At 36.7% G+C, this 17,772-nt stretch overlaps 1 protein-coding gene across 5 annotated transcripts in view; it reads right to left on the reverse strand.

The window, feature by feature from the left end:
• The window catches only part of COBL (cordon-bleu WH2 repeat protein), a 158,842-nt gene that overhangs the window by 73,553 nt on the left and 67,517 nt on the right, over positions 1-17,772 (reverse strand). For all 5 annotated transcript variants that reach the window (XM_066326938.1, XM_066326929.1, XM_066326918.1 and 2 more), the window contains one exon: positions 1,676-1,870. In XM_066326938.1, the coding sequence (XP_066183035.1) occupies positions 1,676-1,870 (195 nt within the window). The remainder of the gene's footprint in view (positions 1-1,675; positions 1,871-17,772) is intronic.

Consider the following 17,772-nt stretch of genomic DNA (forward strand, 5'->3'; position numbering starts at 1 on the left):
AAATGAACTTTGTTATGGAAAATCCTCTGACACAACCTTCATCTGCTTCCCTCCTTCAACATAACTTTTCCTTCAGACTAAGAGAATTGATACTGTACTGTATACTACTTGCAAAAAATAAAATACAGATTTTTCTACCAATGGCTTCAGAAAACCAGCCTTTAAACCTATTTGCAACAATGCTGAAAATGAAAATGTTAGTATGGTTAAGGAGAATTTGGATTTGTAGTGTTATTGTACATCACAATTTAGAATCTTAGTGCCATACTGCAGGGAGATCAGCCAAAGAGAATGGCAGAATAATGTAGTCCCTGATTACCACACTTCTATAAACTTAGAAGTTAAAATGCCATGGTATTTTTGTACGAAAAGATCTATTTAACTTAATCACATTAGCTTTGGGGGACACAAGAAACCTCATAAAAATATCTACATAGGAATTTCAAAAGAAAATTTTAAGGAAAATGTGCACAAGTGTTACTAGAAAAATGCTTATTTCTCCTCAGCTGTGTCGATGAGTGCTATTTCAAAGGCATCTATTCCAATTTTGAAAGACTACTGTGTTCCAACAATCACACTTAGATAACCCAAGAATGAGAAGAAAATAAAAAACTGCAATCCTTTACCAAGAGTGCACATCAACTTTTCTTAGAGAACGCTTCACTTGAGAAGGTGTCTAACATACGTCTTAATGCAGATAAATAAGAGAGTGACAGGGAGTGAGACTGACCACCAGGCTCCTCTTCCTCTTCCTCTATAATGAACTCAAGGATCCCTTTCTGACTCCATTTTGCACTAGGACAGTTTGCTTTCCAAAGATCAGTTTGCTGTAGAGGTGACAAGCCCTAGGCAGGTAAGAGTCAGTCCACATTACACAAGCTTTTGTGATATTGGTTCCTTGGACTCTTCTTTGGCATCCATATATAACTTTACATGCTGATTTCTACAGTTTACGTTTAGACCATTATACTGTTGCTGGTGGAACCAGAGGACAACATGTGCTTGTGTAGGTTTAGTAACACACACCTGAGTTTCATTACAAAAGCAAGAGCTGCTTCCTCTTCCCTTAGCTCTATTCTTTTCAAAGGCTTAGGTCCTCAGAAAGGTTTCCCCCCACTGCTGTTTAATTCTCAATAATGTACTGCGGAACAGTGACCTTTTATAAAAGCAAAACCAGAGCACTGCTTTAAAAGGTCACATGGCACAACTCAGAAAACAGAGCAGATATTCTGGTATCCCATGGCAGCACTGGAAACAGGGACACAGGCAATAGCCTGACAAGTATCTGGAAAAAACAGTACGCTGAAGGTTTTCGTCTCCCCTTAGAACTTTCACCCATTTTCCAGGACTGCCTTGGTCAGTAAGGATACCTCATGCAATTTCCAGCTTTTCTGCCTTACTTTTTCTTTACCCTCCTTCTCTTTGCATATTGCTTCACAAAACTTTTCTGATTTTGAATGATTCTTGACAGGGCACAAAGCTTGGAGCAGTCTCAATGGAGCTCAATATATGTGTACAAAAGACTAAGACTTCTGGTAATTTTATCTTGTAAGATGGAGTTTTGGTCAGCTGTAGCTAATGGCTAACCAAAATACCTGTGAATTGCTTTAGGACTGCAGAATGGATGGCACTGGCACAGCAGACAGAGGAGCCCATTCAGTGGTGTCACTGTTACCTGTGGTGCTGTCCTCTCCTGTCCCCGCACCTCCGCGCTGGGCAATACTGGAGTTGCAACCGGTGGAGGAGGCGCTCTGCGCTTTTTCACTTCTGGGTTTGCTGTCATTCCAGAGATGTTACCAAGGGACAGTGATGAACCCAGGCTACTGGAACGAGAATTCACCGAAGGAGAATTTGGTGCTGTGGAAAAACCCTGTAAATGGATTAACATCTTGGATTAACATCACTCCTTAAAAACAATGGGAAAGAAAGAAGAAAAACAAGATACATCTGGTTACTGTTTAAACAATGATATGAATAATCATGTATGTTCCTCTGCCAAACCTGCTGAATTGCAAACTCTAACTTTTGGAAACTTCCAAAGGTCAACTGGAACAAAGCTTACAGGCAGTATTAATAAGACAGGAGGCACGATAAGCACCTACTGCGGTTTAACAGTAGTATTGATGGGAACAGTGCTGCTGCTTCTATTTAAAATATAAAGTTCACATCAAGACACATAATTACAGTTATCCAAATGCATTTGCGGTTGCATTTAAATTACAAGTGTTGCACATTTCTGAAAGCAAAATTTACTCTTAAATGAGAGCACTGTATTAATAAAATGCTGTCAGTGTCTCAGGCTTGTCTATTTCATTATCAATCTGTCTGATTTACCTGAGTGTTCTCCTCGGATTTACATAAGAGAAATTCTGCTACCTATAAACTATTTCAAATTTACATGCACAATCAAGCATAATCACTTACAACTTACGGAAAACAACCATTTAAGTTGGTGAAAAGAAGTCCTACTGACAGGCACTACTCTGGATTCTAACAAGCCCAGATTAAAGGAGAAACAGAAAATGCTTCAGCAATTTCTCATTCTTCAAAATTATTTAGTTCTCATTGAAAACTTAATAAAATCAACAGAAAAAGTTAAATGGATTTCAGAATCTTAATACATTTTAATATTAATATACAAACAGAAGCATATGCAGTCACATAGTAGCAAATCTACAAATATGAAAGATTAGAAATAGGATTCCTTAAAAATGTGCATTTTACCTCTAGATGTTACTCTTAAATTCAATACTTTTTTTTTCCTCTAATACTTCCTTTTTTATGCTAATAAAAATCTTGCAAAACCTTTCTTCCTCAAAATCTGAGTCACCGTCTCTTTTTTTTTTTTTTTTTTTTTTTAATTAAGAGAACCTTCCATATTAAATTGAAGATTTTACTTCTTAATTAAGTTATTTGACTGCAACTTCTTCCCAGAAATATCTTCTGTGGAATCACCACCGATACCACTTCACCATGACCTGGAGCTGAATAGCTCTTCTGGAAACGTAGGCTGATGAGCATGGTTGATAATGCTGCTCTTATCACAACACAACATGCTACCACAATTGCAAAACTCTCCCATCCAGGACATACAGCTCTCTGGTGAAATTTTGTCCAAAACCACAGAATACATACTGGCAGGAAAGTTAAAGGCCACCCCAAATGCCATTAAAGATAAAAAAGAGTTTCTTTCCACAAGTGCCAAATGCAAGCTTAGGTAAAAAGTTCAAATACACAGGGTAGCAAGCTTAAAAACACAATTCATTTAGTTTAAGGACCATTGAGGAAGCACTGATAAAGCATAAAGAGCTGGAAAATAGAGCAATGCAAAAATATATGTAATACAGACTCCTTTACTGCCTGGTGAAGTTCCATGTTCTGTAGATTCCTGTGAAAACAACTGAGATGCAAACAGATTTGTGCCTTTACTGTGCATTTACAGTGCGTGTGATACCAACTACTGACCTAGATGTTTTGTCAACTTTTATGTTGCACACTGCACAACACACTTTGTCTTGGAATAATGTATTTAGCACAGGTGGAATATGATAGCACTCTTCTCTAACTGAAAGCAGTGCTTGCCACATCTTTTTCATCACCAGTTTCTCTGAACTGAATGGCATCAATAGGATCTTTACCCTTCCAGGAAATGAAGAAGAAAAGCTTAAAGTAGAGGTGTTGTTTAAAAGATTAGGTATAATCTTATAGAGAAGTAGTCTTGTCTTGGCCCTGTATCTTGTGAATAAAATAATCTCATCTATAAGCTAAAAGTTTTAAGTCATTATCAGTGCATACTGTACAAGGCCCCATTAAATAAGGTTTGTTTATTCCTACAGAAATGATGGGTTCATGGAGTGAAATACAAAGTACTTTCCTCTTTCCACACATTTACAAAACAACTGAACAAAAGAATTTCAAAGTGAATTCTGCAGGTATGCTTTGACTCTTAATTCTTTAGCCTTCTAGATAAAAAGTGTGGAGAAATTTTAGACAAAGATATATAAAAATAATAAAAAAAAACCCTAAGACCTCCCTCCTAGCACTACAAATACAGAGTACTGGTAAGATGACAGGCCATAACCAGTTTAAAATGAATATTCAATTTTATCTCAAGATCTTGTGGCTGAAGAGCTATCAGAATCCTTTTCCAAGCTACAGGTCATTGGGAAGGAATACAGTGGTGAACAACTAAACAGTTTAAAGCTGGGTTGTTCTGTTTTTAAGCTTGGATTTCCTAACAGAAGATACAGGGGGAAAAAAGGTAATACTTCCATGACACTATAAGTCGTTTTTATTAAAAAGACTTGAATGACAGAAAACAACTCCAACCTTGAGAATTCATCTTCATTTTTAAGTCCAACCTTTGTATCAAGCCCATTATTCCCTCACTGACCATTTCAAGAACGCTCATGTAAATACCTTTGCCCTAAAACAAAAACTCACCACAGCTTCCAGAGGAACAGAATGAGGACAGTTTTGAACTAGTTTTGAAAGCCCTCCCATGCAGCAAGCAGAGCTTTGCCTAAAGTGTAGGCAGACCTTCAAATTCTCCCATGTGTGTAGTCATTTTCATTAGCTTTAAAAAAAACCAAAACAACCCTGGACACAAAACACTGACACAAGTGATTTTGGCATGACTCGTCTTTTGTTGTAAACTAATACAGAGAGACAACACCTAACCCAGCTTCTATATTTTATGGTGCGTTACATGCAATGGAGTTTCTTTCCAAATCACAGGATTTTGGAGGTTTTTTTTTTCCAAGCAGTTTAGCAAGGCAACTATTAAGAGCATACAACATTAATCAACCAAAATTGCAGGGATATGATATCTACGTGCCAAATACTCCAACCATCTCTCATTTCTTGTTTTTCTAATTTTGTTATCAAAGAACCAATTGAATTACTCAAATTACAGCAGTGTAAGTGAGGAAAGCCAAGCTCAGGAATTGAAGCCAATGTTGCTGGCTAAAAAAAGTCAGCCCTTATCCTCTGTTTCATTTGACAAACAGGTTAGCATGAATACTTTGCTGAGAATCCAAATCAGTTCATAGAATCCATGTGTTTCATAAAGAAAAAAAAATAAAGGAAAAAGGAAAAAAAAGAGAAAAATCAATTTATAAAAGAAAATTAATGGAAATTAATTCTATAAAGAGCTTTCAGAAATGTTTCTCAACTTGCAAAATCACAGTCTTTGTTAAGCTGTTAAGCTTTGTTAAGCTAGTTTGCTGTTAATTAATTAACAGCGAACTAGCAAGAAAAAGGACAGTTTGTTTTTTTTTTTTTTTTCCCCTGAATTAAAGCAAATCCAATACAAAACCAGATAGACCAGCATAGGTCAACAGTCAGGTTAGACACTACCTAAGCATAGGTTTGGATTATGTACTGAAGCAAACCATGGATAAGAGTCCATTTCAATTCCAGTAGATATTGGAAGAAGGCAAGAAACAACTGCTGTACCAAACTATGGTGCCATTATGTGTCATCATCATCTTGTGTTAAACTTGCCAGCTAGTTTTTTTTTCCCCTCATTAAATTTCTGCAATCCAAGGAACTTGCCATTTTTTTCCTAAGGTACCAGGTGTTTTCTTTGGGGTTCAGCAATTTAATTTTAAGCATTTTTTTTCTACTAGTTCTTCTAATTGAAATTTAGCTATCAAAGACATTTCTGAAGGGCAAAAAGGGACTGCTAAAACCACAGAAATATGAAGGCTAAGAGTAACCTGGTGAGGCATGAATACCACTCTCATTTCAGAAGACACCAAGCAGACAGCTTTCTACAAGACTTTATAAAGTCCCACAGCCTGCTTAACTCAACACAAGATGGATCAAGAGCCTAAAGCTGAGGCCAGGCTCAGTTTCAAGGTCATCAACCTAGAATGCAATTGTAAAATACCTTTTTCAAACTACCTCCTTTTCAAGAATAAACAGAAGTTCTTGTATCTTATGGATACTTTGAAAATTTTAAGATTCTAAAGCTATATGTTTTATATAAATAAAGGTAAGAGTAATCTAATAAAAATATAACTGTACTGCTGTGAGAATTCTGCTTTACAAAAACAGATGTGTATAAAAATGGAAATCAGATTACAATTGTTTGTAAAAGATGTCCCCTTATATGTAACTTTTTTTACCCAAAGCCCTGTTATTAGCACTTCCTTGACTTTCTGATGACACTTGGTGGCATTTAAAGGTCAGCAAGGAAGAGGCTGCAGATTGCCTGTGAGAGTGATTTGACTTCCCGTTCCCTATTCACACCGGTCAATAAAAATATTTCAAAATGTCAAGTTCTTTTCTTGCGAGGTTGCTACAGACAAGCCTTTCTTCCGCAGCTCTTTGCCAAAACTCACATAATTTGAGCTCCCAGTCTTGTTATGCAACTTCCTTCTCAGAAGTTTTAAAATCAGAAGTAATCAATTCAGCTGTTTTTAAGCACTAAAAGTACCAGATGTATTAATGAAAAAGTAAGGGCTTTATTTTTTCAAAATAGAGACAAAAAAATAAAAGTATCAAAAAGAATATAATTTTTTTTGCAAGTGTACTATGGGTAAATACGAAAGATAAGATTTACAGTGGGCAAACAAATCCATCTATTCAGTGACAGCAGGGATATTTATGCCTGTTAGACATTTAAACTCCATTAATGCAAACTTGTATTGATTAGCTGAATGATACCATAACTGATTACAACTGGCTATATAAAACTCCAGACAAGGTTATGTCAGACCTACTGCACAAAGTGAACTTAGAGGCTGCTTTCCCTGACATGACACTGATATTAACACTAAATTTGCACTAAAATTGACAACACAGAAACTGAATTAATCCAAGTTCCTTCTTCAAAACTAAAGCATTATACTGCAGTCACGAGATTGCTGGAAGACACAGTTAAAAAAACCCAACAAAACAAAACAAAAAACTTGTGACTACTCAGAGTTTCCTTTCTAACCAGCCACACTGAATACAGTTTATTTTTCTGTACTCCCTGAAGCACTTGTGCTGACAGTCTGCAGTCAGAAGGTAAAAAAAGTTAACATTTTCCTGTTCTGAACTGTAAAAAAAAAAAAGGCATTTTAATGAAATTTACTTTATGCTGCTTTATTATCTCAGTGCACTTTGCTGTTGGTAGAAAATTATCTAGTCACATATCAAATAATATAAGACAAGCAACTATTTCGTTCCCACAACAGTTATTTACACAAGCTTTACTGTATTGATTTTATATGCCTGGCAAGTAGGCTCTCAAGCTCTTACTTTAAAGCTTTTCAGTTATACTTTGAAGTGTGTACAACTAGTGCTACCTTACATTTGTATGAGTCTATCAGAGCATCTAGATAGCAGTCCCAGATCTTGTGGTCAGGGCCCATTTGGGAGACACCAGAACTTATACAGCCAGAACCAGAGATGTCTGAGAACATTCTGTCTCCTGTGCCCCTGCCAGTTCTCCCTCAACGTGACTGACCACATTCCTCTTGTTTTAGTACGGAGTTTTTTGATCAGAAATCCCAGCAGTGCCAGGTGCAAGACAGTCACCTCCCATACAAAATAATCTATTTTATCTCCTAATGCTAAAGTGAGTGGCCAATAGGCCAATCTGTCACTCCAGAGGTTACTAAAATTTTCCTATGACACAGGCCCACACCATCAGCAATTGTGCTGTTTTTCTTCTTGTCTTTATCATTAATTTTTTCCTTGTACCTTAACCATAACTTCCTCTCCTCAAAGCTTGATTACTTCTCATCTTCACTTAGGTAAGCTCATGTGACATAAAGTGTCTTCACAGCTAAGAGCCCAGCCTTGGTTTCCAGCTCCAACTGATTTATGTTTACTTTGCAACTCCTGTGACGTCCAACTCCTTTTCCAATAGAAAAGCTGAAAGAACAACCACCCAAGGAAACGAACAAGAAAAATGAAAGCCTCCAGGAAAAAGGTTTTCCAAAATACACCAAGGGGCTTAGATTCACCGTGAATATCCCAGTAGGGAGCAAGTATGGGTATTAATTCTGGCCCCTTCCACTACACTGAGGACAACAAGTGTGTGAAACCAGAGAAGCTTCCAAGAATCCTCTTTAGTTTTTGTTATACTTCTTGTGCCTTATATATATAAAAGAAATGAAGCAATATTCAAAACTCATTTTCCATTTGAAAATCACATGGACACTGCATGAGTATGGCAAAACTCACAAGTAAGAACCACATGTAAGTGGCTTGCTTTTTTTTGATGAACTGTCAAATGTTATATTTCGAAGTTTAGGAATATAAACATTTTACTCAAATTATCTGGAGGTTAGAAAATATGGATTGGTAATACATGAATTCCACCTGAACACAAACAAGTCTGTAAACTCCTGCAAATATAAAGAAACAGATGCAGTATCACCCACCATCACCTCCCTCAGTATTCTCCAGTCTGAGATCACAAATTTAATCTGACTTCCCCAAAACTAAAGGAAGTACCACAGCACATATAAAGCAGTAGAACACAGGTCTAGGAATTCAACAATGCATATTAATCAAGCAACTCAGAGAGTGTCAAGTCAGTTATATTTTTTTGTATTTTTTCTGTCATAAAATCAGATCAATGCTTTGAGAATTCCTCAATGCTTTGAGAATTGAAGCTTTTAAATCACTTCTTTTGATTTAAAATTAATTTTATTTCTTCCAAATAAATTCTGTTTCCTGTTTTATTTTTCAGATTTTCTCAAGTCAGTATACCTGTCATGCTTAATAAAACCTTTGTCTTCTACTGCTACCCAAATTCACTCATGTTATTCTGAAAAAGTCAATCACTAATAAATAGTAGCAAGAGAAATGGACACAACATTTTTCTCCAGCAGAGAAAAATTTTTTGCAGCAAGAGATGCAAAAAGGGAAGACAAGCGAACTTGATTTACATTTTTGCCTTTCCATCACATCTTCTGTAAGTGACAGTGTGTTTCAAACAAATTCATATTTTTTTTAAAAAGTAGCATCCCAACAGAATTAACAAAAAATAATCTTTATTAGCAGAAGAGAGTAGCCATGTCTCAAAAACTCAGAAGCTGGGAGCAGAATGCTGCCTGGTACTAATAGGAAGACCCAGTTGTGTAAATGGGTGTTTGGAAGGCACACAAATATAAATCCTTTGTTTCCTCTCACATCAGTCTGGACACCAAACTCATTGCATTAACCAGCAAGCTCATATCCTGTGGACCTGTGAATCACAGCTGAGGAACTTGTTAAAAAGAAGAGAAATATAATTTCTTTGATTCAGAGCTGTTAGCATTAGTGACAAGTCACTCTCAACTGGATGTACTGGAAACACTTGCTACAAGTCTTCGTAATACATAATTGATTTAATTTCTGTCACTGTGTATTCTGTGAAGGAGTAAAAAATTATTTCGCTGAAATCTGAAGATATTTAGCCATGAATGAAAAAAACTCAGGCTGCTAAACATTTTTTTCTGAACAAATGTGATCAGCAAAGCAAGGAATGGTATATCTGAAATAGCAAATCTCAGCTCAACATCACACAAACTGTCATATTTTGCACTTAATATTCCACTATTCTCCAGATCCTGCATTTACAAAAATGCAGCTAAAGATAATGAGACACCAAATTATTGGGGGATATTTCAACATGGGTATAAACCCAATGACATCCATGAAATGGCAACAGGCTTCAGCAAGTGTCCATTATAGGTATCTCTATAAGAAGATTTCCTAAAACCAGCATGTGCTTCAAAAGAAGAGACAAGTGTGTCCAGTGCCCTAAAATGCCACTTTATAGTACCATATATGTTACAGAGAAAACATGGACATATATGCTCAAGCTTCCAAAACATGCCAACCTCCTCTCTGCCCTTATGGTGCTCTGAGCGGAAAGCTTTAGACTGAGTGACAGCACACAAAAACATGTGGGCTCCTCTTTAACTTTCTGGATGTGAGATGTATTTTAAAAATCCCTAAAATGCAAATACTTCTGCTTTTGTTTTGTGTATGCAAACTCTGGTGAAGAAGAAACATCATTAACACAGCATGGAAAACATTGTGGAACCAAATATTCCTATGTTCCTTGGCAGTTTAAAGGAAATGTTGCTACTCAGGTGGGATGTAGGGAGTGCAGGCTGCAGGTACAACCTGAAGCGAATTCCAAAATCAAGTTGAACTGAGGATGACAGTCTGGGATGCCGCCAGAAGCTTAGGGTAAGGTTTGTCTGCATTCCATACAAGTGTAAAATTATTTATCTTGACTTTCAGAAGTGTGTGGACAACTTAAGTGTCTCATTTGATAGAATGTTCTTTCTTTTTCTTTTCCTCTTTTAATATCATTTTGGGAAAAAACCAGGATCAATTTATATCTAAAATGCATCCTCTCGGGGCTGATTTACATCTTTCTGGACAGACTGCTAAAAACTTATCTTCCAGAAGTCCAATACTTTTTGTCACAATGCACTGTCACGATATGTCAGCCTATAAAAAACCACCATATTTTGAAAATAAATTTTTCATAACTGTCAAAAATACCAGTATGTAAAGCCACTATGGGAAGAAATAATAATTTCAAAAGATTCCCAGAAAGGAATATCCAATAAAAGATAGAGAGTCAGAAAATTCAGCTACTCACATAACTCTTTTTTTTGATAGCTACGTGCTTATAATGAGAGATGTGCAGGGAATTATAAAAGAATTGGTGAATCACAAAAGGAAATAAGAAAAAAATGTGGAAAACATTACCAGTCTCTGGGTATTTGTCCAAATGGAATAAAAGCAGACGTGAAAGAAGTAGGAAAGAACACATGAAGTGAGGATGGGAACAAAAACAGTAATTGTGGCAAAAAATGAAGTGAACATTTCATGAAATTTGACCAGAAAGTAAGTCCTTGAAGAAATTCAGAGATGAAAGCCTGGAAAAGGAGAGTAGCATAGCAAAAAGCAGAAGAGTTCAGTGAATGTGTTGATAAGAGTACTGCCTTATATCCTGGGTAAGAAACAATGAACTAAGGAGGCTGTGCAGGACAGAAATCATATTTTGTAAGAAAACTCCATGACTGTCCATATGCTGGCCCAAAACCACAGCCATGTTCATGTTCATTTGTCATAAAAGCAGTGGGGGAAAAGTACAAATGAACAGAACTCAAACCAGGAAAGGTTTAGTACTGAAAGAGAAGGGGATTGATATATCTGTGTGTGTATATATATATATATATATACATACATGTATATATATACATTGTATATATACACAATGTGTGATAAAAAATTCTTTGTGAGGGATTTAATGCACAGTAAGGCATGGAAATGAGGCAGAGTGGAAGAAAATAATGAAAATAAACATTTTGAAGTCTACAAAGAAAGATCCAAAAGCCAAAGACAGACTCAAATAGAAAAACACATTTTAAAGGAACCTGAAGAAAGAACAGAGGAATACTCACATGAACTCCAAAATTCAATTCAATTCCAGTATAGAAAGAAGATAGGAAAATATTAAGCCGGAAGGAAAACAGGGAAGAACATTAGAAAAGAGACTATTTACACTTTGTCTTGGAAGGGCATTAGCAGATAGAGTGAGAGCAATCTTGGAAGACTGAGGATGGAAAAAGCCGCATTTTTGTAAGCTTAAAAAAGTTGGTTTCTCCTTTCACTTATACTTTTGCACTACATTAAAATAGAGTTGAACAACCAAGCCAAAAATCAAAATCTGTCTTCACTAATGGTCTGGCAACAGACTTCGGGAAACAGGGAGTTCAAAAGGTTAAAGACTGACAACAGGAAAAAAAAAAAAAAAAAAAAAAAAAAGAGACATTTTTCCTATGGTGTTTAGCATTCATTGATCATAAATGGATCAGAAGTCTTGAGCCAAATGAATTAATCATTGCAATATTAATTTACTTCCCCTGAAATTATTATTTTTTTTAAATCAATCAGCCAATGTTCATGGAAGACAGGAGTTGTTACATCTGCAATATATGTACTCCTGAAACTAAAAATATTTTAAAAACTATTGCAGAAGAAGTTCTTCTCCGCAAACTCTTTTAACATATAGAAACTATTAAACCACTAGAGGTGATCATCTTCAATATGTTTTCATTGTAGAGATGCCAATTTATACTGGAGAAGGAGATGGAAACTTTACATAAAACACACAATTTCAAAAATATCTGCTTTAATGTCTGCATAGTCAATTTTTATGGCTACCAGAATTATGAATGGAATAGTTCCTGGCATAAAGCTTTTGGGTGTGTATTTGTTTGGTTTTGGAGAAATAATTTCTGTGTTTCACTGAAAATATTTTTATTCCACTTGAATTAGAAAGTGATTTCTCCACATTTTAATGAAAGTGTTGTCCTTATGGAAGTTTTCTGGAGGCAAGAAACATGAATGATCAATTCTCAAAAACTTTCAGTGTCTGCTGAAATTCTGACACATAAGACTACTGGCCTCTGAAAATCTCTACTTATTACAGCTGTTGATGAATGAAGAAAATAATTTTATATTCAAAGACAATTTTTCACCAAGGTCTACAGAACTTCTCTGAAGTCAAAGGTCTTGCTCCGATCTATTCGCTGAGGGAATCTGGCTTCCATCTCCAGTCCCTGTAATTCAATTCTGACATAAATACTTTATTCACTCTGAATGCATTCCTGCAACCACTTTTCCCTTTGAAGTATGTGGTGACTGTAGGTGGTTAGCTAGAGGGAGACAAATACAATCATTCAACTGTCCAAGCAAATTTTCAAAAAGGAAACTTTACTCTTAGTAATGATAAAACGCTCCCAAAGATATTACTAAAAAACAATATAACCTCTGAAGACTTTAAAACTTAAATTAGATGAACAAATAAGCTTTTGAACTCTAAAATTAGTGCAAATCTTGAAACAAATCCTAATTACAGAGTCACTGAGATGATTCTACAACATGAATCAGAAGTCTGCAGCCACGAATTTTAGAGTTTCCATTAGCTCTTTTAGATGTCTGGATGTGCAGGTGTGTGTGTACAGAACCTCTGCGCATACATACGTGGATCCACATGTGAACACAGAGATGTACTCACACACAGCTTACCACTTCAGTTGGCTCCTCCTGATACCTGCACACGTTTGTGCCTCAGTGCACACATACTTACTACACACTGAGTATAATAAGCTGAGTCTGAAGCCCTAAGGGCTGGCTAAGCAAGCTCCCTAACTCTCTGCAGCTTTCAGGAGTTTCATGACAACTTCTGACTGCAAACTACAGCCCTGGTGCAGACCAACCCTTTAATGAGATAGGACAGCTTTCTGCAGAAGACAATATCAAAAGACAAACTCACATCATGCTTACAGCCTGATGGTCAGGTACTGATGCCAACAGACCACTTTGAATTATGACACGTGAATATTTAGTGCCAGGTCAGCATCAGCGGTCAGGAATAAAGAGAACGAGTCAGGAGGACATCATGTGAGAGTGCAGGGGTAAGGAGAAGGTTTAAAGACAACACTCTCCTGCTGGGCAATGGATAAAGCACATCCAGGTCAGGTGTGGTACACAGACACCTTCTGTTTCATAACACCTACAGATTAATACCTGCAGAAATTAAGCTTGTCTCAATTAAAGGAGGTGATCAATTTGGATAGAAAAATACATATGCTTATACTCTGAAGAAGTCAAGTGAGTTAATTTCAGATCTGAATCTTCCAAGACCTTGAAATTCAAATCCAAGCTTCCTCTCCATCCTGAAGGATGCTCCAGAGACTATTCTCTTTGGAGAAAAATGAATACCCTGATCATGCTGGCAATCATGCAAGTTCATTAATTTGGTTCAGAGGAACAAAAGGCTAGGAATAAAGAAGCAGATCCTCCTTTTGAATTTTCTTTGAAGTAATGCTTGAACATTATTTTAATATTCTTGGCCTTTAAGTCTTTTTCTATTGTGAACATTTTTGCTATTCTTTCAACTCTGTCTAGACCACTCCATCTTCTAAATGAATGTGAAGTGAGAATATAGGATACTGCAAAGGGACTAGAAGCACAGATGTGCTGGAGACCAGGCTACTTCAGCCTGTTCCCACTTTATCTATGCATATATATAAATTCATCATTTTATCTTCCTTTGCAGTATACTGTAGCCTGTAAGGTTTCTCCAAGTCAAAAAAATAAGTGGTATATCCTCAGGAAACCAGAGCTTGACTTGTGAATGTTTATTACTCCCAATAAACTTATTTCCTACTGTGTATAGCCTTGTTTCTTAGTGAATTTACCGTGAAATACTTAAAAACCACATCTCTCCAATCTGTTTATCTCCACAGACTGGTGTACTCCAATTTACTGGAGTGAACTCCCCCCTGCTCCGTTTTGGCAGAAATTTTCAAGCACAGTCCCAAGTTTAACTGACACAGAAGTTAAAAACCTGTGAAATAGTACAACATATACCAACACCTGGACTTCAACTGGCACAATTACAGCTTAACCAGTGCTGAGAATTCTGCTCACTTGTTGGTATACACTGCTTCAGATAACAAAGAAAAACCTGCTTTTGCAACAAATTATTGGTTGGTGAAAGCCAGTCCTTTCCTTTACCACTGTTTGCAATTCATCTTCTACAAGACTTAACATGTTCTTTGGGGTTTCCTCCTTCCCCAGTGAGAAAACACTCTATAAACCAAACAACTTCAAGGGATTTATCTGCACCAACTGTCCATCAAAAAGGAAGGAAGGTCTTACATTTTCAGAGATTACAGTGAAAGTGTCAAAAGACTTCTGAGAACCTGAAGCAGGACAAGAAAGAACCATTCTAAAATGGCTAGTGTAGATCATGGCTAGCAACTCATAAAGGACATGGTCCAAAGCCAGTAAAAACCAGCAGTAACTTTCCCATTGGCTCTAGTGAGTTCTGCATTGAGTCTCTAATGGTCAATGTAACTGTATGATGCTGAAAGAAAATAATATTCTCAACTATGCTGCCACTGTCATTTCTCCAGAAAATGTTTTTCTTCAGTATACTTTCAAGCTCAATGAAAATCATAACAATGCCAGTCAAGGAAGCATAGCTCTGATTTTTTAAAAATAAAAATTTGGTCCCAGATATCCATACTTCAATCTCTTCTGTTTAAGAAATGAAGAAAGCAGAGGACCTCCAACAAACACACATGAACAGGATCCCAACAAAAAGGCAAAGAGTTGCTTTAAAAGCATGATCAAAATAGATTAAAAACCAAAACCCATAGAACCCAATGCATGATCATATACCCTACGCTGATATACAACTAGTTGTGTAACGAATGGCAAGGGTTTAAAAAACCAAAACACATGATGTTAACCAGCATATGAACGTGTCTACAAAGCTAAAAGACTACTAATTTCACCCTTAGCATGATGCTTTCTTTGATGTAATTTTCAGCCACAGGAAATTAAAAGTAGAACAATATAATAACTTCACAATCAAAACCAAAACATTAAGGAGTCCTAAAGTATTGCCTTTCCACAGATGGAGGATAAAGTGGGCTTTTTTTTTCTAACTCAAAGAAGTTACATAGGATAATTTTCTCACCTCCCTTTTTCCCCCGCTTTTGGGTGAGGGGGGAAGAAGGTGTGAGAACTTTGGATAGGCAAGTTGCTTTTAATTAAATACTAGTTAATAACTTTGTCTGACCTGCAAATCTGCCAGTATTTTTAGTTGATATTGTCTTTCTGACCTGTAACCCTTAAACTAGAACAAGAACCTTGTTTAACATTTGTTAAATTTAGACAGCACCACTATCCACTATTACCCCCCTCCCACTGCTGCTGGACTAATCTCCCATGCCAGCTGCTCAAATGTTTACATCTGAAGGGCTTTCTCTGTTTGTGCAGAAACAGTCTCTGCACAGTATCTCTCATCTGTACATTTGCCAGAATCAAGGCAAGAAAAGCCTCCCTGCTGGAATTCTTGATTAATAAATAGTCTTAAATGTTTCTTCTTCCCTTCCCCCTTCCATCAAATCTATTGCCATTAGGTTTTACAAGGCAAACCTCCACAGTGCCCTTTACTGGCCTAACTCTTGTCCTCCCCAAACAACTGTAAATCAGAACAAGCTCCATTTAGAGTCGACGAAATCACACCATCTCTGTGCTGAAACTGGGAGAGACTGAAATCAAGATGCATAACTGAGCATTTGTCAGGATGGAAAGAAGAAAATGTTACAATCAGAGAAGGGGGGTGTGGGGAATTTAACACTAACATCATAAATCTACTGGTAATCTCTCCATCTCGCTATGCCAGAGCATTTCAGAGACTGTCCGCACAATTCATAACCTACACACCGGTCACACCTGGCTCACAGAAGGTCACCGAGGTGCTGAACCAGCAAGCACCTAAACAGGTGCTTGGTATGGCACTGAAAACATCAGTGGGGCAAATGCCTACAGCTACTCTCCTATTTAAGACCTCTGTAGGGCTGCCTCTTGCTATTTGCCTTGATCTGCTTTCTCTTCTGCCCTTCCAGCTGACCACTTCCAAAACCAGAAATATTTTCCTTAGTTTTCCCAAGTGTTTTGAGATCTGCTGTAAAGTGCAAATGACACAAAAAAAAAAAAAAACAATTCAAGAAAGTGGAACTGACTACTTCATGCTGTTGAAAAGCCTTTAAAAAGACTGAATACTATTTGCCACACTCTTCCCTATTTCAAGTTTGCATTCCAAAATGTTTCTTAGAATTAAAATGAACTATTATACCCTTTCCACAAAGTAAGAGAAAAAGCAATGGCTGAAATTATTTGTAGCCCTTTCTGCTAAGCTCAGAGGGGAGGAACAGTATTGCAGCTGCACGCAAAAGACTTAAAAAATCTAACTCAACAGTTGTCTATTAAAAAAAGGAAGAAAGAATACGAAACAGCTACACAAACTACAGGTGTTAGATGGTCTCTTTTTGTAGTGATGAACAACTGAGAAGCACACTCAGTGCTATACAGTCTTTGCTTCATGCAGACAACTCTGAGTTAAAGGAAGACCTGTAAGAGACACTAAGCCTCATGTAGTTCTGACTTTGCATGAGAGAACTAAGCCATGAACTTCACTTAGGAAAACTTCCCCATCAAAGTAAAATGCATTGTGGCCTGTCAGCAAGTGTTTTGCAAATCCTCCCTCACCTGCCATAAGATGTTATTGAGACACATGGTTTCACACGCTACCAAGCAGCTCAGTTTTGCCAACGAACAATAATGCACAGAACAAATATGTGTGGAAATCATGAGATCATCTAATTAAAAGAAATGTTATTGCAGGCCACTACTTTTAATGAAATCGAGTCTTCACTGTCCACAGAAGAGGCTGGAAAGAAACCAAATCCTATTAGAGCTCATGCCTCAGAAATTGTTTGCAAAAGTAAGGAAATTATACCTTAACTAGTGCTGAAAATTTTTGCTGCATCTAAAATCTACATATGTTAATAGGATATCTTAGACAATATAATGAATCTATGGTTGCATGGAATTCAGATCATTCAGGTTTAATTCAGATTAAACAGGTTTTTCTGTCTAAAAAATTTTCATTGCATATTAGAAATATGGAATCAATTACATACTATTAGCCAGTTCTGATTTAATCTAGTAAAGGACACTGGCATAAATACACGCTAATACTTTCACTGCAGTAGTAACCACTGGAAAGCCTGACAAGAAATTCCAATTGTGAAAAGCATGGTTGGTATAAACTTTTGTTTAAAGGTGGTATTTTCCAGACCACTGCATGCTTGCCAGTATGACCAATATGCTGAATGGGTTATGACCAAATGTGAATTACAAGGCTATTACAGACTATTAAGGGGTTCTGGTAATATT

The sequence above is a fragment of the Sylvia atricapilla genome, chromosome 1 (assembly GCF_009819655.1).
Source record: "Sylvia atricapilla isolate bSylAtr1 chromosome 1, bSylAtr1.pri, whole genome shotgun sequence".
Taxonomy (NCBI): Eukaryota; Metazoa; Chordata; class Aves; order Passeriformes; family Sylviidae; genus Sylvia; species Sylvia atricapilla.